This window comes from Chlamydotis macqueenii, chromosome 1 (genome assembly GCF_036417535.1).
Source record: "Chlamydotis macqueenii isolate bChlMac1 chromosome 1, bChlMac1.mat, whole genome shotgun sequence".
Classification (NCBI taxonomy): domain Eukaryota; kingdom Metazoa; phylum Chordata; class Aves; order Otidiformes; family Otididae; genus Chlamydotis; species Chlamydotis macqueenii.
In genome coordinates, this window is record NC_141556.1 from 115,470,793 (window position 1) to 115,495,916 (window position 25,124).

Consider the following 25,124-nt stretch of genomic DNA (forward strand, 5'->3'; position numbering starts at 1 on the left):
CAGTCAATAAAAAAAATAAACCTCACAAGCATTTAGAACTAGAATATATTTCTACAGCAGCTTATTAACGCACTCCAGCTGAACAGTTGAATATTTTTCAATATCTTATCTTCTATTAGTTTTGTATTGAAGCTGATTATCAAAACTATGTCCACATTAACACAGAAAAAGATGGCATCTGCTTAAATGAGGAAAATGTTTATTGCTTTTACAAAGAATGTCTAAAAGAGATTCAAAACAAATTCTGCCAGTGAAATTGTATTTTACATCATGTTAAAGTTCTAAACCACTCAAGGTCTGGAAGAGAAAGTAAACCTTCAAAGAAGTCATGTGAAACTTGGCAAAGGAGAAGACTCATAACTAAGCAGACAGCTTTGCTTTAATGCGGGAGCCAGATTTGTTAGGTCAGCTGAGATGTGAAATATTGCCCCTGTGACAGGCAAAGTCCCACACTACACTGAATCACAGACTGCTTCATAAGAAAAGTGTCTTTAGAGGACAGACAAATTAAACTATCACATTCTGCTTCCCTAAAATTTACCTAGTATTGACAGGCATGGAAGGTACTCTCTACCAATAAGAGAGAACTGTACGGGTACCCAGTTTTCCTTAGGAGGTAGACGACTTTCAGAGGTTCAAAAGTCTTAAGACTCACTAAACTGTTTCTCATTACCGCCGCACTGAAGTACATAGAACACTTAGCTGTATTTACACACAACTCCCCTCAGAGGTAAGACACTGAAAGGGTGTCTTTCTAATTGTCTTCCATAAGGGAAATTCACATGAAGCCCTTGACAGTTTTGTCTTTACCAAGAAATTTCGCTAGTGTCGTCCACAGGGAGAATAACACACAGACAGTAATTTCTTCTAATTAATCCTTAGATGAAAGGATTTAAATGTCCTGAAATGGACTCTTTAGCTAGATGTGTCTTTTGGCATTTAGTCATAGAATCAAACTTGTACAGCACAACTGGGCACTTACAAGAAATCACCTCAGAGGAAGTATGCTGAGCAGGGCACCCAAGAAGTCAGCTCGAAATACAGGTAACAGGACTACATATTAAGACACTGAAAGCGAGCTCCAGCAATAGTTCAAGGAGTTAGCTCATCTCTCAGCTATTTACTGTCATCTCAGTTAGAAGTTACCACCCCCACAGTAGATTCAGCAGCACCAAACCAGATTCTCTGAGATCCAGATAATCAGCATAACTCTCCTCAGTACTCTGTATGAGTTAGTAAAGCATTTTCAAGTCTTTTAGACATGACACACTGAAGTTCCTTATGTTAAAATCCAATACTTGATATAATACATACTCTCACTAAAAGAACTTTCACTAATTTACCTTGATGCAGATCTAGATCTTGACTTTCTGTTGTCAGAAGCATGCCGTTTTCCCTCTTGAATAGGTGGCTGTTCCACTTCCATGTCCTAAAATATTAAGTTGACTGGGTTTACGGTTAAGTAATGCAAGCATTTTATTTCATTTTATGCCTAGACTAAATTATGTAACAGTACTTAAATTATATTGAATATTCACATATGTGAAATTAAAATGTATTACAACTGTCCTCAGAAGCTTCACCCTTACTTTATAGTCACTAAGAGGGAACCAGTCCAGTATTAAATGAATTTAATACAACCACTGCAAAAACATAATAAAAATATTTTACACAAAATTCTAATTTTCAATTTGCATATTATTATTTTTCCACATTTTATTCAATTTCAGCACCGCATATATCTCCACGGAATATGATTATATTCCTTAAAGCCAGTCAGTGGATCTTGCTCTGTCATCAAGATCCCAGGCAAAGCAAGGTCCACGAGAAAACTTTTCTCCAAGATGTTATAGGAAACTACTTTAAGCCATATATATAAGCAAATTACAATACAATAAATTTGAAGAATGAAGCAGTAAGTCATCAAAACAATACATGAAATGCAGGAACCTGCTTAAAAAAAACACTGGTAAGTTCAACACAGCTTTTCCTTCCTACACCAAATCCTCTACAGCTTCCCACTCCAAAACATACTGTGTCCTGCCTAAACTTTAAATAGCCTTCATGATGCGACCCTGGGAGGGAACATCTAAACAAGCAATCTCTCAGAATGTACTGATTCAACAGAATTCAAGACTAAAAAACTAATTGCAAAGATACTCTTGAAAAATGTCCCTTTATGCCAAGTGGAAAGCAAGAACTTTTTTCTAGAATCTGTGACATCACAGGTCACCACATAAAGACTACTCAGTACCATCTCTATTTCTCATTTTAGGATTTCCTTTTCTTGGAACAAAAGAAAATACAGCCTCATAAACAGACTTGTTTTTTCATTTCTTCTTAGTAGCAGCCAGTTACCAAACCAACAATATCCTCCAAAATCTCAAAACAAGAGACAGTTGTTTACGTACACTTCAATTTTCAAAAACTTCTACGGACTTCTGAGTCCATTTCCACTACATTAGTGATCTACCAGGCCCTTAAAAAGAAAAAAAACTTTTCCAGATAGCTTCTCTCCAGAATAAGATTGCATTGTTACAATTCCATAGAGAAAATATTCCTGAACCATGACTGGGACAGGAAAGTGAAGATGAAGAGAGTGAGAAGTGGAAGGACAAAAGGCAATCCAAAGTCTTTCACTACAGGAGGCATAAAGCATACAGATGCTGGTTTTGCTACGCTTCTGAAATATCAGACTTGTCATGTAGCACAGCAGCTATCCAACTTACTCTCAGATGTGTTAACCAGGGACAGAGATGGTTGTGAGGGTATAATGAAATTTCCTCTCCTGAACAAACTACACACACTTGAGAAAGACATATATAGACATATAGACATAAAGACATATAGAGCACTTAAGTTAGTTTGTTTACTGCAAGCGGTCCTCACCTGCTGATGTGGTTTTTGCATGTGTGATTCACTCTGTACTGGAAAAGGAGACTGAAAAGTTGGCTGCACCGGTGCTGCTGGTGGAATCACAGGCTGAGCCATGGGGGGAAACTGCGGGGTAGGCAGGAGACCAAAACCTGGCATTTGCCCATTAGGAGGAAGTGGAACCTTTGGAGAAGAAAAAACACAAAAACTTTCAGTTAGAAAAAAAAAAAAAAACAACACATTAGTTTTCCCAGTTTGCTAAAGTAAAATTGTATCTGTGCTCCAAAGTCACAATAAAAGACCAAAAGCCCAAGAAAGATTAAGTAGGTCAAGCATCTAGGTGTATAAACCTTGTCCTTCAAAGCTTGACTAGAACAGAGAACAAAAATCTGTTTCTCGGGGAAGCTGGAGGCCTAAGCCATATTTAATCTTCACTAACACCACTTCCTTAAGTCTCTACCAAAGAAAACAACAAAAGACAGAAAATATAACACAACAGAGGGACAAGGGAAAACCTTGAAGTTACCTGGTGACGCATTGGATCCTGTTGTATTCCCATCATTCGCTGCTGAAAAGGATCCATATTTGGGAGTTGAGGAAATACTGGCTGTTGTATACCTTCTCCTGGAAATCCACTATAACCAGTAATATTTTGGTGAGATAAGTCAGTAGATACACAGATTTTTCCCTTTACTTTACATATTTCTACATATATTTACATATTCTTGCTTCAAATTTAGACAGAAAAATTATCTTTATTATTATACCATTTCCTGCCTAGAAAGTGAGAACAAGAAAAGGAGAAAGAGTGGCTTGCGTATCTTTTCTCCACTGTAAGAGTAGTCCTTTAACAAAGGACTTTTCCTTGCAAAGAAATGCTACATAAAGGTTTAAGCCTCTCTTCCCCCTGTATTTTTATGATCCTGAAGAAGACCTCAGTTTATGAAAATTTTTCATTAAGGTTGTCTGCCTTCAGCTAACTTTCTTCCTTTCCAGCTCCTCTTTTGGGAATAAAAATTAAGCCTTTTCCTCAAGGAAAATAAATTTGCCATACTTTTGCTGGAAAAAAAAACAAAACCCTTTAGTTTGGGAGGAATTTAGAGCAGAGGAGAAAGGGATATGCATATCACATGAGAATTACAGTAATGCCATTCACTTCCTGATTCAACACACAGAATGGACAGTGCTCAGGGAATTAATGAGGTCTGTGCAGTTATTAGCACCCATTTACAGGGATGCAGTTTGTGTAAGAAACTGAACAGGATTTCTGGAAGATAAAGGAATTTCATAGTGATGTGAAATGAAACTTTGTAGTATTTTAAGACACAGGTGCCATAGAATTCTCAAGATGATTCTGGACAGATCAGTTTTTCGTACAGAGTATTACTGATTTTCTGTGCCCAAAATGAGACTACTGGAATTCAGTCTTCAGAGGCATCTTACACAACTGTAACACAGTAAGCCCAGAGGCTTTGAAGTGCTACAGACAGAACATAAACATGCTAAAAAACCTAGTCCAATGATCTCTAGTTGGGCATACACAAGCAGTGCTTATGTTTGACCTACCTCATCTTTTTGTACTTCAGAGTTCCATCTGTATTACAAAGAAAATACTACCAATCTACTTAAAGGCATTTTAATTAACTAATACTTTGTGGAACATTAAAGTGCTCAAGGTGATAAACACAGTAAGAAAGCTAATGACAAAGTTAGTGATTCTGTTTTTGAGAGCAGGGTTTGGATGGCATATACAGAAAGTAAGACATGGGGCTACATAGTGAAGCAGGGAAAAAAGAAATATTGACTAACCCAGGTATTGAGCACCATCCAGCCTGTGCACTGAATGAGAGAGAGGTCCTGTGGAAAAAACTAGTATGTGATCATGTAATTTAAGACTTTCTCATAACGCATATCAAAAGGGCAACAGGAGTCTGAGTTAGTTTGCGTGGGTATGTAATGTTTGAGAATATAAAGCTGCAAAGCCAATTTTAATTTTTTTTAATAGTTAAAAATAACACAAAGTTTTGAACAGCATCTTTTCCCCAGCCAGCAAAGCAATCCAGCTGATTACTAACAATGCCCTGATACACTCAGTTGTGCAATAAAAGCACGGAACACATTTTGAAACCAAAACTGAGCTTTTCTCTACAGAACACATTCCTCAATGATGCAACATGCCAAACCTACACTGGATCACCAAAGATGGAAAAAAAACCCCACCAGAAGTTGTTAACAACATTTTAACTTCGGACTATTAACAGTTAAGCACTGAAATAACTTGAAATTTTAATCAGCTTTCTAGCCTAATGAATTTTTAGAAAAAGATCTGTTAATTTTATTATGACACAAAACTTACAAAGTTGGCTGAGAAATCGAAGGAGAAGGAACTGAATCTTCTTTCTTTGAATCTTCCACTGCTTCTGGTTCATCATCATAGTCAAACCGATCTAGCAGTTTCTGAAAGAAATCAATCGAGCCAACTATTTTCTCTGTATCTTATATAATTGGTAGCCAAAATATCATTATTGAAGTCTTACAATATATCTAACAGCTCCAAAATTAAAGACAAGGTTACAAAATGTTTTAAATCTTTGTTCTAATACAAGATCAGAAACTGTCCAAAACCAGTTTTATTCAGCTTCAGAAAATACAAATACTATAAAAACAGGAAGCTGACCTCCAATTGGAAAAAAGAAAAGAAAATTTGCATAATTTTTCTCCTAACAAATAGAGGACATTGAGGCATCTATCAGCCTTCTGTTTTAAGTTCAGTCTTCTGCTGAACTGAACTGAAAACATTGAATACAGAGAACAAATGAAGACTTACTTTGTCAAACGATGTTTTTTGCTCAGGAGGTGGGAAAGCAGCTTTTTGTTCTGGTGGTTGTGCCGCTGTAGTTTTCAACTGAGCAGTAATAGCTTGAACCTGAGCCATCACAGTGTTATCTATGACTGGTGACTGGGGTTTTTGAGGCTGTTGAAAAGTCTGAAGAATTTGCTGAAGCTACAAAAAACATACATAGTATTAAGTATATATTCTTATATAAACATACGGTATTGAAAGAGCTGTAGGATATAAATTTTACATCAAACCAGACTACGGCAAAGGATGAACACAACAACCTGACAGAACTATGGAGAACGTTCAGCAAGACCAAAAGCCACCTTTTAAATACTTCAGTGGTAAAATTCCGTAGATGCCAAGATTTCAGTGTTCTGGCCTTTCAACATTGCAAATGTTTAAGTGGACCGAGCAACAAAACTCATTATCTTGTTCGATATATTCCACCTGTTTTTGAAAGTTCATAACTGCATCAATTCAGAATTAATTACTTAGGATGTTTCCTTAAAGACCCTAATTGCTGGTTAGAAGGGTCCCAGATCATTCAAATATTGACTTTAACTGTTACAAGTTTTCCACTGAAGACCATAGGGAGGCTTTTTGTTTTGCTTCAAATCAAGGACATTACCTCCATCATTTCCCCACTCCACATTTAAGACAAAAACTGACATTATAAAGGAACCAAATATAAACAGGTTACCTGTTGTCCTTGCGTTGTTTGAAACAACTGAGCTACAGCTGCAAAGGCATCAGAACTGGGCAACTGTGGCACAGTAGGTACTGAGTTAGCAGTAACTTGAGGGGTCTCCGACGGAACCTTTGCTGGAGGGGGTGGCGAACCTGAGAGTTTAATAGGAATTGAGAAAACACCATGTTACTCCTAAACATTCACCTTACTCTTCAGTGCATACACCTACCTCCTCAAAACAAGTGTCCATCTACAATACTCTATCTAACCCAAAAAGTCCTATCTAAAACTACCTCAATTGCATATTCTACTCATTTTGCCTTTAACCTCTTCATTCACTTCTCACATCTGCATATTATATACACTAAGAAAGAAAACAAAGAAGTATGGCCTATCTGACAGCTAGTCCAGCATAGCATTTTAGATCACAACTCAATGTTTCCATTTCAGAAAAGTTAAGTGAAAAACTATTGCTCAAACAGTGTTAAGCAACGTGTATCAATACACCTAATATGTCAGTTCTGGTTACAAAGCTCTGGACTCAGTTTTCTGGATGTATATTTCAAATCAATCATCAAATGGTTAATTCTAAGAGCAATTGAGTTTCTCTTAATATTCCCTTATTTTTTAGCAGTAACCGACCTTTTGAAATGTCTGGTAATAATTAAAGGGTTTTAAAAACTATTTCACAAGCAACTCTTTTTCTTTGATAAGGTTTGTTCACGTGCCACTTTTGCATAGGCACAAGCCAAATCCGTAGCTGATAAATCCTCCTATAAAAATAATTTTCACTAATTCTTCCAGGAAAAGACTCCTATTTCCACTAAGCTTTACTAAAACTGAGATCACATTTTAAGATATGCTATTAGCTAGTACAAAGTAAATTAGCAGTAATACTATCAATTCCTACGTGCTATGAGCATGTACCTATTATTTAGCAAATGTATTTTAATGGACTGCTATAAAACTGTACAGGGAGAGACAGTTAAAAAAAATATTTCTATGTGTGGGGTTTTTTTTGTTTGAGACACTAAGCAAATACATTTGTCTCACAATACCAGCTTCTTTAAAGCCATTCATCTGTTTGGAGTTTAAATAACTGCAGTGTTGACATGCAGCAAGCAGAGACAAATGTGTTGAATAATATTTTCCCAGAAGTCAGATGCCACATAAAAATACTGCAGAAAGATACATGATTGTTTTTAAATATAAATTAACTTCAAAATTATTTCCTGTATATATTCAGAAGGATATTAGCTTGCTCAAGGGAGAAAATTTGCATTTCTCTCTCTTTTTTTTTTTGGCTAAACAGACCTTGCAGCATTACGAGCTAAACAGATTCTATTTCACATAATGCATTAATATATTTATTATTATTCATTAGCATATTTATTTCAGGGCCAAATTATCCCCTGTGGTGCATCTGAATAATCTCACTAAAATCAGTAATTCTGTCCATAAAAATCTATGCAGAAGGCACCCCACCTGTTAGCTACTAGTAACAAGACAAAGGTAGAAAAATAGTGCCACTCACTTGTCATATCAGAATGAAATTGTATAACCACCAGTCTGCACCCAAGCTCAGATGCTAAGACATTCCTTCACCCTGCTCTGCCATGTTTATAAAACATGTCAATAGGATATGCTTTCCTAAATATCGCTGCAGATTATTTCACTTAGGCTATTGTGCATCATTATTTTGTTGTCTGTCACCACATCTCACTCCATTATATTTTTTTCCAGTTCTACTCCAGCACACGAGTGCAATAAATAAGGAGGTTATCAAAGCTAAGTCTGAAATATAGAGTGCAAACTCAAAAAGAAGGCCCTCCAGAGAAGGAGAGAATTGCGGTATGTGTGTTCTCATCCACAATTCAGTAACCTCACTACCAGCTTTTGATGTGGCATAACAGTGAAAATACTGCAGGCAGGCTGTCATTACTTTACTCTTTAGGTCACTGGTTTTCAACCAGTAGCCCATGTAAAAGCCTACTACCAGGTATAAATTTACTGTTCAAGAATCTGGATTTGAAATACCAGTTAAAATGATTCGGGACTGCATACTGAAAGAGACCGACACCTGTTGTTTTCAGTCAGATACTAAGTTGATTCAAAGAAAGACGAAGCTCTTAACATGCAAGATCATGCTTTGACTTATCTAGGTTCTAACATTTAAAAAATGACATCAGAATTACAAAATCGAGAAAAAACAGAGAAATATTTCAGACCAAAATAAAAAATTAAGGATTTTTTTTTTTTTGAGAGGGGACACTGAAGTCATTTCTAAGTAAAGTGTGCACACATGTGTGCACATACACATGATATAAATTCCAGGTGTTTTCCAAATAAGCGTTCACATTCTGGTAATTTCTGAAATAACAGCACTTATGCAGAATGAGTTCAGCTGCTCCACATAACTGTGACAACAAAGTTGAGTTTATTAATACATTACTATTGAAATTAGTAGTAGGTGCTTCAATGTGAAAGCAAAGAAGCTATTATAATTCACCCTTTTAAAAGAATAAGTTACAATGTCATTCAAACCTTCATTATTAGTAGCATTTTCTGTCATTGGTGCAGTGGCACTAGTTCCTGCTGCCATATCCAGAAGAGGCTGAATTATTTCAATTTTAAATACTCCATTTTTCTGCCAAAGGTTCAGGACACGGACTATTTTACTCTGTTGAAACCAAAAGCAAGCATCAATACAGCATCATAAATACAGCTTTCCCAATTCACAAAGTCCAAATTTATCTTCTGTACATCGAGAAGAACGGCTTGAACAGTATAGGAGTTCAACATAACCAGGCATACCTATTTAAGAACCCCTACACTGTCACATAAGTCAGCGAGACCTTTTAGATGGCAAAGGTAAAAACTGCCAACTTATTTTACCATCTACTTCAGATGGTAAACAGCAACTTGCGCCATTTTTCTAAAACTGTTCTGGCCAGTCAGAAAAATCTAGGTTTGATATACAATAGAGAAAGTCACATCAGTCCTACCATTTCTTCACAAACAGTCATAAATGGGTGAAACAACAGCAAAAGTGACAAGAAAGAGAAAATTAAGATGAGCTGGAGAACCCTAATGAAAAGAGGAGCAATTAGACCATAACATGCTAGAACAAAGCTTTAAAGTTAGATAGAAGATTGTTTGCTTGAATTTTTTTCTACTAACCCAACCAATTCAACATCGACACTGGAAAACCCATCTCCATCATTATTCAAAAGATCAGGAAAGCAAGTGGAAAACATTCTAACTGACCACTGCAGCAAGATTAAATTAGAACTTCTGATTGTCAGCTGTTATTTTAAGCTCACTTCCTTTTTTAACATTAAGAATAATGAAGCTTTCAGGAACAAGCTGGAAATTAGTCTTTCCTTCTTTAGCCCAGTATTAAACAATAATATCTAACCAGATGCACTCTTTAGTTGGAACATGCAAGCAGGTGAAAGTCAGAACGTACGTTATATTGACATACCTGTCCTTTTTGCACACTTAGTCATATGATTTGCATATACATATATTTTAAGGACGTTTTACCTCTACTGTAGCTGCTAAGAATGAATCAATTCTGTTCCTTCCTATTTCAACAATAAAATGCCTTACCATGACTCAGCTATATACACCCATGCAAATCCACCTATAATTTCATGAGCTAAGCAATTAAAGAATTTCACAAAATGTTTTCTACAGTAAGATCAATTAAAGAGAAACCCGAAAAGGCTATTTTGAAATAAGATTTTGTTTGACAAACAGTTAACTTTAGAACAGCAGCATTTTTTTGCTTCGGGTGTTCTCTCCGTCTCCATAAGACTTGTAAACAATATGGAGGACAAAAAAAATGCATAAATTCAATACTCTTGTTTTCAGTCACATATTAATCTTACAGAAAGGTTGTTTAAAAAAATGTATTCTCTTCGGGTATCAACTATAGTTGTTTATCTGCAGATAAGTTTTTTTGTTTAGGCACTGGAAATTCAATAAAGCAAGCATAATAATAATAAATATATTATTCCCTTAGTGGAAAGCTTCTTAATTATTTTAGGAGTGAGATATCAGGTAGTTCCACAAAGGAGATGGACAGCCTAATTCATTTAGATGAACAAAATGGAACCACAAAGACAGAAACAAGAAGGGACTGCTCTTTCACGACGATTTTCTTAGAAAATATTTGGGAGCAGAACCTTCACTGCTTACAAACACCAGAGCTTCTCCTATAGTACTTTCTTTTTGTGGGAGAGACCACCTTCTATAGTAAGTTCTCCTGAGGGAGTCTCAAGAAGAAAAATTTTGGCATGGTTACATGCACTGTTAAAGTTTCTGCATAGGCAAAACAAAACTGATGAAGTTAGGCAAAATAAATATTTTAACTAGAACTTTTATTTAACTATCACCTTTAATAATCTTTCTCAGCCTGTTTTACCATTTAATATAATCACATTCACTCCCATGGATGTAGAGAATTACTGAATTAGCTTTCACATAAGAGGAAACACCAAGGTACCACTGTTACCAATTCACAACAATGCTCGAGAAATTGTAGCTGTACCTTGTCTTCAGATGGACAGAGATACAAATACTGGAATGTGGCAGTAATATTTTTAGAGAATCTTGGCCCAAAAACATCTTTGTCCGTTCCAAACTGGTGACGAGACTGACGAACAATAGAGTCAATAACGTACAATCCAGGGACTTTATATTCCGGTTTGCACTGAAAACATAAAAATAGTTTTCCATTATGCAGTGATACTAACAAGGTAACATGCATTCACCTTAGATCCTTTACACAAAATCTATACTTAGTATACTTGGGTAGAAAAAAAAAATTGTTAATTTATTTAAATTTGTTTTGTGTAGAATTCGCTTTGTGCTTCACTTTTGTTTTATTTATAGAAACGGTAAAGAAAGAAGAAAAACACGGTTTCACATTTTGGACAGAATAAACATACTTGGAGAGCTTGAAGCAGCCTTTATCTTCTCAATAATTTTTGAAGTATGTTTAGCTTGACAACATGTGACCGCAACAACAGGTCTACTACATTACAGTACAGACTGTCACAACTCTGCTACCAAGCCACCCCCACACTGAATCCACTGAACTATTTCCACCAACTCTATTCTCCAGAATTTAATGCTAAGTTCTTCTCTTTGGAGGTCTCTGAAGGACTTTGAACGAAAAGGAGTATTTCTCCTGTTCAATCAGAGGAACTTACTTTAGGCAGCATGATAGTTTGGTTTCAGTGAGTATTACATTGCAGCCCGTTGTTCTACATGCCTGCACAAGCATGAAAGCTGTATTTTCTGAAAACAGGTATTATCTTAGCCACTGAAATCAAATTGGAAGTTCACTACCTCCAGTTTCCTCCCCAATTGCTACGTAGAGGAAGGGAGAATTTCATAAATTTTTGCTTCTCCTCTTCTTAATGTGCTACAAAAAACTAAAATGAGGAGATTATATAGACAAAGAGAGACCAAAAATGTATAAAATCCTAAGAAAACAGAATTTCCTCCCTCAGTCCCCAAATAACAGAAGCCTTTCTGGTTATTTACTGGCATTATTAATAATATCTAGTAATGGATGCAGACAATATATTTATCAGTAGATTATTTTTTATTTTTTACCTTTTTTATAAACTTCTCTACAATCTGGACAACATGCTTGTAGAGCTGGAAAATAAATACACAAATTAATCATCTACTCAACAGTGGTGCATCATTTTAGAAGTATTTTAACTCTTTGTGCTTATTACCATTTAGGAAAGACTATAATATACTGTAGTCACATTCTAAAAAGAAGTATGTTATCAAGCTAAGTTAATCAAGCACAGAGGAAAAAAGTTTTAACGGGGGGAAAAGACAGAAATAAGCCATCCTTCTGTCAGAAGTGTGTTAGTGTGTACACAAAAGATACACTGCTTCCAGAGTATTAGTGAGACTTTTCTGGATTTACTTTCTAATTAAGTCTGTTATGTTTTAATATGCTAAGCTGCAGTTGCATCCTGCAACATTTACAACTTTATTACACAGAAATCACAACACTCCACTGGGTACAGCTTTATAAAGCAATCACCCAAAAAAATCAAGCTGGCATTATGCTACTAGTCTAAAACCAAGAGATTATATTCCCCACTCACTTGTTTCTAGATAACATTAATGCCAACTAGAATAAAACACCCATGAAGCCAAGACTGGGAAATCCAGAGATGCATTTACTTCGGAAGTAAGATAATAAAACATTGCTACTGTTACAGTTTGATGTTTGTTCTATTGTACTTTACCTTAATAGCTTTAATGGCAGCTTTTGTGATGAGAATCATTTTTGCTCGGGAAATAGGAGGTTTCATCTCCATCAGTGAAAAGAGCTAAACAGATATAACAAGTATTAAAAATGTATTCTGAACTTTAAGCAGTTAACCAGAAAGACAACATTTCAGACAACTGATTGATTACTGTTATTTCACACTATGTATCACCACAATGCTGGCCAGCCCTGAAACAAAGAGGCTAACAGGCAGATCTTTCTAGGCAATGTTCAAAGCCATCTTCCTGGTGAAATAATCCATCCCTGATTTACCAGATTTTGATAAGGCTGCAGTCAAAGTTCCATTTGTGCCTACAGATTAGTATCTGCTAACTTATGGTATAGGCACTGCTAACTTATGGTATCAGAGCTTGCTGTTTTACAAAAACAATATAAAACAGAAATAATTGCAGCTTGATTTAAATTAGCCTGAGTATCTGCTTACCAAATATTAGGATGGCCCTACAGATAGCTAGACTGAGACAATCCTGTAATCTTAAAATAACATGCACGGAAGTGTGACAACTTTAATCCATCAAGGCAATCAAATCAATACTAAGTTTTCAAATTATCCCACTACACACAGGCACTGCAAATGTCTTTAACAGACAAGTTTGCTATGACCATATAATATTATTATTAACTGCACCAACTGTTTTGGAGAATCCTCTGTACTGTTCATACTAGCATCACCTAGTGGAAAAGTTAATTCCTCAAGCACAAAGCTTTCAGAAGTTACTAGTCTTTATAGATGACAGTTTGAGGCATGCTGTGAACTCGACTTACAGAGTAATTCTGATCTTGTTTCTATAAACGCAGCCCAGACACGCTATTTCAAGGAGTTTTAATCATATCAGAAGTTAAGAAGAGTGCTATTCTGTTAAGACCATTATGCACAAAAAGGGATTCTGCAATGCTAGAATTAAATACTCTTTTTTTTTTAAGTCTGAATTCACAGAAAGCATATTCTATATTCAAAACACGTAGGATAGAGGTAGGATGTTCAGCTCTTCAAATCTGAAAGCGTGACTCTAAGCTAAAAACCCCTAAAATTTATTTTCACAAATAGCATCACCATGGCTTGTATGTCATGTGTGAGGAAATTTATTACAAGACACTATAAAAAAGTCTTGAACCTAGGCATTCAGAAAAGACATTGCTCTGTCTTCCAGTATTGACCATAACTCTGAAAATAAGTATTAGCTTCACACTTCAGAAACTGAAACTAGAACTTGCACACAGAACTGTCAGAGTTTATGAAACATCCATGAAGGGCTGGACACAGAAAGCTGAGGGATGGGTGATATATTTCCCTTAGGACCCCAGTACCACCCGAACAGCATGGCATTTTTATTGTACTTTGCTTTGTAGAGCGTTTTAAGAGAACAGAGTAATAAGGGATTTGGAGAGGTTTGGTTTTTAAATAACAGTCCTACAGTCTGGCACTCATAAGCATGCAGGCACACACACCAGAAGACACCAAAATCCAATGCATATTTCACCACTTTCCAGAACACCCTGCCTACTCTGGATCTACAGTGAATTATATATATACATACACTTCGCAAGCTGCTGTTCTAATTTCACATTGTAAAATAACCAGTTGCAAAAACTACACCGTACGCTACACTATGTTTTTACGGCATACTGTGCCCATTTCTGTTCCATTAGTCATTAGACCTGGCAGCATAATCCACATTAGCTTGTCAGGACCATTCTCTCCAATCTTCCTTCCCATCTTCTAAGCAGAAAGAGAAGCTAGGACATCTTGGTACTGCTTTTTAAATCCTCCTTCTATATCACAAATCATGGTTAGGTGCTCTGCTTCATTAATATTATTTTTTATTCTTCCCATAAAGTTAACTTTCTATTTAAGCTGTGGCTTACTAAAGGTAGAATCATTATATTGTCATGGTTGTACAGCGCAAAAAAACTATGGAGATCTTCAACATTTCCTACACACAATCATTTTTACCTTGAAATATTCCCCACACATCATAGAAAAAATGGTTTTGCATTGCATAATTTGATTTTGCTTTTCACAATAAAGAAAAAATAGACCTCCAGAATTCTAGCCAAAAATATAATCAATTATTTGCCACAAAACAAAATTAAGAGAATAAAAGTATCTTCATTTGACAGTGCAATGGAAAGTAAGACGTCACTTAAAAAATTCTCTCTTAAATTTAAAGTTCTAAGATACTTGCAAAGTGATCAACTTCCAGAGCTTTATCCACTGTCTCAGTTAAGGAAAAAAAACAATGCAGAAGATTAAATATTCGACCAAATTGTTTTAAGACAAGTAAAGTGATAACAAGACTTTCAGCAATACAAAATTAAAGCCTTGCACCAATAAAATACAAAGAGTAGGCAAGACAGTATTTACTTCAATTCAATTCCTATTCCAAGAGACATGAAAGAAGAAAAAGAGTCCTTCAAGACAGTGGTAGCCAGACACCTTTTCCAACACCAACCTCAAATCAAGACCACGGCTTTTCATTACTCATCTCCACAAAAGTCAAGTTCTAGTACCACAATGCTTTATTTTTCAAGTCATTCAAGCTGTAAGACATACTTCAGCTAATATCTGTGCTTGCTGAGAAATCACAGTATGGACAAATGAAAGCTGTCAGATAAAAAACAGAAGGAGAGAGGTGTCTGTGAGTTCACTTGGTTTTTTTTTTTTAAACAGTGAATTTCAATTTTGAATTATATTTCTTTAGAATAAGTGCAAAGACTCTTAACGAACAAAGCCAATGCTATTATTAAAACTCACAAAAATCTGTTTTAAGAGGCAAAGAAAGACAAAAAAAAAATTTCCAAAATCCAACACCCACAAACAAACCACCAGAAGGCTGGAAAATGAGATGGAGGAGGAAAAAAATGAGCCAACATTAAGATAGGCACTCCATATCCTTTATTTTACACACCAAGAAGCAACTGGTCCTCCAGGAAAAGGAGCCAGTTCCATATAACAAGAACAAAGAAGCCAGTGTGAAAGAGCACTTCAGTGTTCAAATTTCAAGAACCCAACCCATGAAAATCAGGAAACTGGGAGAGCTGATAGCAGGACAGAAGATGACAAGAAAAAAGTATGAGAAAAAAAAAAAAAAAAAAAAAAAAGAAAAAAAAAAAGAAGTGTCTTAAAAGGTATCCCAAAAATGGTGCTGCAACTAGCAGGGGTGGGGGGGAAATCCAAGGAGAAAGAACCTGCCAGAGGGCAGGAAAAGGGAAATCAGCTAGATGCACTGAAGTAGCCAGGGAGGATGCAATAAAGAATACAGTAGCTTGGAGAAGTCATTAGTTAAAGAACATGAGAGGCTGAAACGTAGGCTAATAAGGCAGGAATAAACAAGAGCTTTGGAAGAACAAGATTGAGCAGATCACTGTAAATTGTTCCTTTGCTGTTACAGACAGCAATCTGGGCAACAGCAATAAAAACACAGTAAAAGCTATGAGGTCAGCATACAGAGATATTTCCAGCTCAGGATGGAAACAGCTGAAACATGCATCAAACTGAGATGCAAATATTTTAATATATAAATATATATGCACACATACACACATATATGTGTATATTTATGTGCGTATATATATACACACATATATATGAATTCTGCCCTCTGTTCACACACACTTCCATTGCTATCTCTTAGAATAGCGCATCAAAACTTTGTTGCCTTTTTAAATTTTCATAAGATTTTAGAATACCAAATGACTATTTTAAAGCTGATCTTTATTTAATTTTCAGAATCATACTTACAGGTGTCAAAATCATGTTTTAAAGATGGGTAAATCTAAAATTTAACCTTACTAGCTCCTCCTGGATTTTCACTGTTAGAAGGGGAAGCTGTTCGGTAAGACGTCCATGTACATTTGCACACGTTCAATTAGACTTGGATCTTCTTTCATACACATTTCTCAAACTAATACATGAAACCTGCTTCCCCCCACTATTTTCAGAGGACCATCTTTCCAGTAATACATCTAATTCCTCAAAGGGCATCATGAGCAGCTCAAGAAACAACCCGGACACATAAACTTACACTTCATTTTAAAAAACAAAATAAATGTGATGGACATAACAAAGGCAATAATCATTTGCAGCTTGAAAGCATTTGCAATATACTGCCTCACAACAGGAGCCTGCCCCTGGAATGCTCTGCCTTGTAAAGCTTGACCTGCTAGAAATGACTTGCTGCGTTTACTAAATATAAATGCATGTTTGGAGGGAAAAAAAATAAAAAAAAATCAGCTTCCAGTTGTTCCCTACCTTCCTTCCCCATACAGTGACACCACTGGCTAAAGAAAAAAGCAAGAGTTTAGCTCTGTCTCTATTTCTACTGCCCACTGCTCTCAGCCCATTAATTTGGCAATGAAAACCATCCAAGGTATCCCATTCACTAGGACGGGGTGGTAACACAGGGCAAGAGACAGCAAGAGAAAAGAAATTAAGTTAAACTTTATTTTTATGTAAGAACTAATTAATCCAAGGACTATTCAAGACTTGTCTCTCTATTCAGTTTCGATAATTCAATAGTTTAAGAACTGTCTCCCGCTGTCTGCATGGATTCTTTCATAAACAAGGAAAAACTAACGAAGAAAAACTAGTAGAAAGACAGCCACAAAATATTACCAAAATCCTTAAGGCAAAGGTCACAAGAAAAACTTCCCTATTTCAGTTATAATAGTCTCACCTGTTGAAAGTAGTATTAAAAAAAAAAAAAAAAACCACTCTGTTTTACACAAGCTCTAGCTTAGGATACAACTTCCATCTAAGAATTTCCAAATGTTTCCGGAACCCCCCTCCCTAGATTTGAAAGTCTGTGCACTGTAGTTGCACGTTTTTAAAATCACTAACTTCTTTGTTGCTCCATTATCAACCCATGTACTACAAAAAAGTGGAGATATTAAGGAGCCTATTAAACTCAAGCCACAACACAAAACATTATTTCATTAGTATTTCTGCTGTAAACCATAGCAGATAGCAAAAGGGAGACTAACCATGTTGCCTGCTGTTTAAAGAGTATGCTAGTAACCACCCCCAAATTTAAAATACAACGTAAAATACAGAAGTACTACAGAAAACATGTGGCAAGAGTGAACAAAGAAGGCCTTCCAACTCAAACGGTAGAACCTGCTGCAGTTCATAAGCCCTGGGTGAAGTGCACTAGGAGGGGTGGGTAATGGGAGATGGAATAGGATGATGGTCTTTAGTTTTCAGCCTTTCAAGTAGCAAATTATTAATTTCTGCCATTCTACAATTAATGACCTTGAGATCTATTTTAGACAGAAATCTGAGAACTATGGATTTTTGAAGCAAACGGGAGAATCACTATTTTCAAATTTACCCACAGCCTTACCTTAGAATCCTAAGAAGACAGCATGTCTGGGCACAGCATGTCTTCAGAACAAGAGCAAGTTGAAATGTAGGAATACTATCAGCTTCCCTTCGCTAGTGAATTCATTACAAGAAAAGCAGAACCAGACAGTGATGTGTGCATGCCAGTAGAGAAGGAACAGGGTTGCCAAGGGAAAAAACATAAGACACACGGTCAGAGAAAAAAAAAAAGACAGCTCATACACTTCCAAACCCAAAACTACTAGCAAAGAAGTGAGACAGTATTATCCAGTGAGATTTATCCCATTGACACAGAAAGAAAAAGATCAGTCTTATATCCTTTGGGGTGTCTTGAGCTTAATGTATGATCCTAAGTCTATTTATCTGTTTTAAGCATGAGATATACCTTTTAAAACTAAAACTGACTCCCCTGGCTTTGCTCTCTTGCTGCAGTTTCTTTGCCATAAAAAGGTCTCTTTATTTACAAATAAAGAGCTACAGTTCCATTTTATATACTTACTAAATAAAACCCATAGAAAAGAAGCAGCACAGATAGAAGCATGACCTACTGGAAGAAACACAGTGTTTAGTGACTAGCGGATATCCAGCACTCAGGTCATTGTTACAATACTCTTGTTCAATCTTCCCTTCTCCAATTTTCACAGAGCTGTCTAACACACCCTTAACAATTTCATCAAGTCTTACGTGTCCAAGAGCATTTCTCTAAGCAGGCTCCATATACACATACAACACAGTCAGTACTCTGTATATTCATTCATTATTTTCTGGAATGTATTTTATTTATGCATTTAGAAACCACCCGATACAGCCAAACTATGAGTCACTTATAGACATATAATTGTAGTTATTTGTTTATGTGCCTACAGAAAAAAAAAAGGATGATGGAAGACACGACTAACGAGCACAGATACCATACTGTTTTGTTAACAGAACAGCATTAGTATTAATGCATGATCAGATCTTTAAAAGGTCAGCTGTTTTTAAAAAAATACACATGGGTCCAAAGAAAATCTGTTGGCCGCATTCATTTTCCTTTCCCTATAAACTCATTGCTTCCTTTCCTCTGTAAGTCCCCATTTTTCCTTGAGCTACCAAGAAAAGGAGAAAGATAATTATGTCTACTAAACTTCTGTTGTGAAGTTATGTCTCAGAGGATCAATTTAAGTTTTAAATTCTTGACCATCAGCTGTGAAGCATACCAAGTATTAGGTGTGCTGAAGGTAAGAGATTACCATAAAATTCATGGCTGTCAGGCTACACTCTTTGGAAAATAGAGTGAGATTTTTAATTTGACCAGATATGAACCCCAGGCAGTGAGTCTAAATAGTACTTCATCAACTAAGCTATTTCTATGGCCTAGAAAGACCATTCACAAATTCTGAATCACTTGGGGAGAAACATCTTCATAAAAGACACTCATATGAAAATGACACCATAAAAGTACACAGAATAAAATTTCGTTTTCTACACAAACATTTCTTAAACTTATCTGCCTCTTCGGATCAGTGCTGCGCTCATAAGTCCAGCATGCCTCCTGAAAAGCTGTTCATCTCATTTTTTATCTTACCAAGAACTTGTACCAGAATGTCACAGCTTTCAATAGTCCTGGAAACAGTTCAGTCCAGAAGCAACAGACACAGCTCTTTCAAGATCACAGCAATGATAACCCTCCAATTACCATGCTACAGTCACAAAAGCAACTTCCATCCCAAAAGAGCTGCATACTATATCTGCAATAATTCCAGTCTGGGTCTCACAGTTTAAAAAAGGAACTAAATTCACTCTAAAACTCTAGTAGCACTCTCCTAACTTTCTCTCCCTCTACCCCATCCAAATGGCATTTGAACTGCTGCTTAAGACTCTCCCAGGATATGTGGGATGGAGCACTGACTTAAAAATATAGCCTACTTCACCTACTGGAATATGGGAATCATTTTAGATAGCTACAACAGGTAGCAACTTTCACTGTTTTCTTAAAGAGACAAAGGGTGCCAAAATGCACAAAAGACTAAGTTAATCTTTCCTCCAACCACAGATACGGGTAGTTGTGTCCTTGCTGCTTAGCCATACAACAGAGGGAATCTAATTGGGGTTCATGAGTTCCAGGAACTGCTGAAGAACCACTGCGAAGGATATCCTGCTAACCTCTATTTATAGGTCCTGGGGAGGGGAAGAACAGGGAGCAATAGATTCTAATAGAACACGCAAAATGAACTCTTACCAATAGCATAAGGTAGCTATAGTAGATCAAAAATGCAATGTTCAGTTCATTGAATATGGATAAATAGTCACAAAGAAAGCTGCAGCTCTAAAGAAACAGCCCACAAAATATCTAACCTGTTTGTGATCTAGGCATGCTTAAATGGGATATCAGTTGCTTCAGTGGTAGAGATTAACTATTACCAACCTGAGACACACAATTAAGTGAATATACTGCATTGCTCAATACTAGGTTACAAAATAGGAAACTTGACTTTATTCTACTTCCATTAACAAGACTGCGACCAAATCTCTAACTTTCACAACCAGTAAAGTACTCCTCAAGATTTTCAGATTCAAGAAAAGGAAATATATATCCCCTAAATTAAAACATGACGAAGTTTAAAACCTTTATAAATCATGGTGGACGTGTGGCTTGGGTTTTTTTTGTTTGGTTGGTTTTTTTACGTATAAATATCTTAATTCGTTTTCTTAAAAATATAACAAAGTTTCACACCATTATCAAGTTACCTTTTGCGATATACTTACACAGTACTATTTCTGTAACACAACATATACACCTAATAGTACATGAATTCTTACTCATTCTTCCAGGATGCAGTTGGAACTAATTTCTTCAGGGAAAATATACTATACTACAAAACTATCAAATCCCACCTATTCGGTTGGTAATATCTGCTCAGAGTATAGCTGAATAAAAATAAAGCAGCAAACATGTTTGGTCAATAGAAAAAAATGTGCTTGCTCCTGTAGAAAAAAAAATGAGAATTTTTAGAGGTACATCTACAGGTAAACCTGCATTCAAAATACAGGTACAAAGAACAGGACTAAGAGAATGGACAACACAATCAAACACGATCAAATTACACAACCCGTCTAAGTTACCACCCATTGCCAGAGCCAAACCAGTGGACTCCGAGCGTTCCTTCCTAGCGGCCCACAATTGCTAAGTGCAATGTACTAGCTCAAACCTCTGTATTTAAGTTGTACCTCACAATTCAGATGGGCAGTCAAGATCACATACTTATCACAATTAGCTGACAGGTAGAAACTTGTTACTTCACTGCAACATAATCATACATACTGTCAGAAGCCTATAACCCAAAAGGCAGAAACTGAACATTTGAGTAAACTGGAATCTAAGTCAGACAAAACTACTAATGGTTTCTACTGGACTAGGGGAACAGCTTCAGCCAAAATGAAATGGTTCAAATTGCATAAATAAAAGTGTTGCTGGTGCTTTTCTCTTCCTCCCTAAGCTCTTTTTGTCTGAGAAACAGACAATTAGAAATAAATAGACATAGAAATAAATAGACATAGAAATAAATTAGGCATCCCTAATAACTTACAGGATGCCTAATTTACAGCCATGATTTGAACTTGGACCTCCCACCATGCAAGAAATTTCTGTGATCACCAAACCCATCCCAAAAAAATACAAAAAAAATAAAATAAACTGGAGCAATAACTGGCATCTCCTTCATGTCAACTGGCAAAGAGCTGACAGCTGCCACCTCCACAGAAGAGACAGTAAAGCTGGAAGCACATCACCTCCAGCATACATGAGAGTCCAGCACTGAACTCATGGCTGCTGCAGTTAAAGTTGCCATTATAAAACTGCTATTCTCTGTCTACAGTGGTATTGTACAGCCAGCAAGTTCAGGAATTGTTGACCTACAGGGCATTCTGTAGATAGCCCAATCTTCACTGTTGCAGCTATTCCACTCTCAATAAAATAATTAACTATTCAGTGAACAGAGACCGGTACCTCTGTAGTCCTCACAAAGTCTATGCATTAAGAGACAGTCTTAGAGACAAAATGAGTTCTCACACACTCACTAGCCTGCACTATTCCCACCACCTGGTTAATAACGTTGAGACTTTTTGTAAAACAGCTCTTTCGCTTTCTCCGCTTTCACTGACAAATCCCAAAAATAGAATAATATCTGACTGTAAATCTTACCCTCCTCAAAAACGTTTGAGATTTTTCACACTTTATTTTAGTATGTATTGTTTTGCATGCACAGCTTCAGGCAGCATACACTGGAAAGTTAAGAGATCATAAGAACTACACTTCATGTTCTTATTAGCTAATATCATAAACACGCCTTTGAGAACAGGACAGTAATTACACAAACCCTGAATTTATTAACATGCTACCTTTATGCATAAGTAGCCCTATGGAACTAGTCATACATACAAATGATTGTATAATAGTGTTTTTAGCAAGTACAGTTTTCTTCCCCATAACTGATGTCCAAAGGAAACAAAGTGTTTTACCACCTTTCAGCAGTCAGTCACCAGGAATTCACTCAGTATTTCTGATTGTACCAAACAAAAGTATCACACTTTCACTACATTTGAGAGGAAGATGCATGAAATAAAACATACCTATTTCCAACACAGAGATTAGTCAGAGAATACCAAGAAACACTGCTTTCACTCTAAAGTCACGCATACCTTTACCACCAGATCAACAAAAGAAGTGCGCTTTATTGTTTGAGAAACACTAAGCACTGTCTGTACAATTAAGGTTTATCAGGTAGCAACATGTTGAAACAAATGGAGTGAAAGCAATGATCTGCTAGAACTTCTGTTTCTATTTAGGCAGGTAAGAATATTTCTGTTCTCTGTTTATAGAAAAATTGAAAATGCTGCACATGTGCCATTCTATTTTAATGTATTTGGGAAGGTTGCTTTGTATCCCTCCATAACACTGGTTCAAAACAGCACGATATACAGGCAAATAAACAAAACTAAAACCATTAAGAGCAGGCGTATGCTATCTACTTTTCACTTTATACTTCTAAAATTCTTAAGGATGAGTAGATTTTCTGGTGTGTGTGTGTGTACGACAAGCAGTTGCAGAGAGTGAACTTTACACAGCATGACTTCATCACATAAGAGTAGTCTGCCATTTTTCCTGTTTCTGTTCAGCAAACATGCACATCAACCTAACCTTCAGAATGTATTAAACATTCTGGAACAGGTTCTGGCTTAGCTTTAACTGATTTTCTGTAATGAGAATATGCACGTTCTACAGTCCACACCGGATCTGCAAAAGCCAAATTGTCAAACCAAGGCGGGAGCGTCATCTCATTTTAAGTCATACGTCAAAAACTTTATAAAGTAGAGGCTAGACTATTTTGTTATATATTATGCAAAAAAAAAAAAAAAAAACAAAAAACAATCACGGTCCATTTTGTCTCCAATTTTGACCGCCTGACTAAAGAATTGAAAAAAAAAAAATTCAGAAAACAGGGACCTTCTGCGCACCAGGAAAGAAGACTGAAGGCCTCACGCTTTCCAACCTACCCTCCCTGTCCCTAGTGTCGTGGTCGATTCCCGAGTCCCATCCCCAGGCGTCGTTTCTACCCAGAGATAAGCCCCCTCGCAGTTTTCCCTCTCTCTGTTCAACCTCCGGCCTATCCTATTCGCCGCCCGTTCACATGGCAGGTCTCTCGCCAAACGGCTGCGAGGAAATAAAAAGTGCCTGGCGCCCTGAAAGGCTGCTTCCCCCTCCTGAACAACGTGCAGGCAGTGGGAACGCCTTGTAACAGGGATCTCGGCTCGGACGCTCTCCAGTGGGGCCAGGGAGAAACTGGGGGCGGGGGGAGAAGGGCAGAAAGGGGAGCCTTAAAGATCCCCTCAGAGTCCGACCTCCCAACCCCCACCCCCGCCCGGCCCGTGCGGGAACCCGGGCTGCGGCGTCGTTCGGGGCACGCTCCAGGCCGTTGCAACGGCCGCGGCAGGCCTGATCTTACTCGCCTCCATTTTACTCAGGAGACTCGATCTCCGCCCCTCCGCTCCTCAGGCCGGTGGGAGGCCCCGGGCCGAGCGCTGCCCGGGCCCTCTCCAGCGCAGGCCTCTGGCGGCGCCGCACCGGGCCGTGCGCGGCCCAGAGCCGGAAGCCGAGCACGGGTTGACGGAGGGGAAGCGATGGCGGCCACCGAAACCCCACCCGGGCCCCGCCATGGCCCCCCACCCCGCGGTTCTGTCCCCTCCCCGCCTCAGCTTCCCGGCTCCCACCTCCTGGTTGAAGGCGTTCACGGCCTCCATGTTGGCGGCGGCGGCGGCTGATGCGGACGGGCGCCCGCGCGGGGGAGGGAAGGAGGGGAGGGGAAGGAGGGGCAGCTCGGTCCCGCTCAGGGGCTGCGCTCGGACATGGCCGTTTGGCGGCGGCGGCGGCGAGGCTCGCGCTCCCCTCCTCCTCCTCTCCCTCGCGCGCTTCGGTGCGGCGTCTCGCTGGCAGGGCCCCGGCGCAGAACGTCTCTCCCAGCGGGATGGCGGAGCCCACGCCGCGCACAGCACCCTGGGATCGTGCAGGCCTCCCGGCCCCGCGCCACCCACAGGAACGAAGGCGGAGGGAGGGGGGGGGGGCGGGGGGGGAGGAAGGGAGTTGGGGGGGGGGTTGGTGAAAGGGAGAGAGGGAGCGCGCGCGGCTCGGGCACCACGTGACGCGGGGCCGGGTTACTCCCCGGGCCCCGCCATGTCAGCGCCGGCCCCGCCTCCGGGGAGGGGAAATGGCGGGGGCGAAGCTGTCCTCGTGACTGCCGCCCCGGCCTGGGGCCGGCGGGCGTTTCCCTTCGGCTGCTGAGGGGGCGGTGGGGGCTGGGCAGAGCCGGGAGGTTCCGCAGGTCGTCCACTCAGGGGAGGCCGCGGCTCCCGTGGGGTTGTTGGGGGTGGCTGGGGACATGCCTGGCCTGGCCTGGCCTTGCTCGGCTCGGCTCGGCTCCCTTCCCGGGGGGATGAGGGGGTGGTTGTGAGGAAAGTTGCGCGTCTGGGCCGACGAACCGTGGGGAGTCGGGGTGAAAGCGGCGCTCGCTTTCAT

General features: G+C 38.4%; 1 protein-coding gene across 3 annotated transcripts in view; it reads right to left on the bottom strand.

Moving 5' to 3' along the window:
• SCAF4 (SR-related CTD associated factor 4) overlaps positions 1-24,637 on the bottom strand; it is a 45,632-nt gene extending 20,995 nt beyond the window's left edge. For 2 of the 3 annotated variants that reach the window (XM_086764526.1, XM_086764521.1), the window contains exons 1-12: positions 24,323-24,637; positions 12,689-12,772; positions 12,033-12,077; positions 10,960-11,121; positions 8,949-9,084; positions 6,417-6,556; positions 5,702-5,878; positions 5,231-5,331; positions 4,684-4,731; positions 3,401-3,509; positions 2,890-3,057; positions 1,344-1,429 (exon numbers count right to left, since the gene is read on the bottom strand). In XM_086764526.1, the coding sequence (XP_086620652.1) occupies positions 1,344-1,429; positions 2,890-3,057; positions 3,401-3,509; positions 4,684-4,731; positions 5,231-5,331; positions 5,702-5,878; positions 6,417-6,556; positions 8,949-9,084; positions 10,960-11,121; positions 12,033-12,077; positions 12,689-12,772; positions 24,323-24,352 (1,286 nt within the window). In that variant the 5' untranslated portion in view covers positions 24,353-24,637. The remainder of the gene's footprint in view (positions 1-1,343; positions 1,430-2,889; positions 3,058-3,400; positions 3,510-4,683; positions 4,732-5,230; positions 5,332-5,701; positions 5,879-6,416; positions 6,557-8,948; positions 9,085-10,959; positions 11,122-12,032; positions 12,078-12,688; positions 12,773-24,322) is intronic. The other variant, XM_086764531.1, reaches the window with a different exon arrangement.
• Positions 24,638-25,124: the final 487 nt, after the last annotated feature.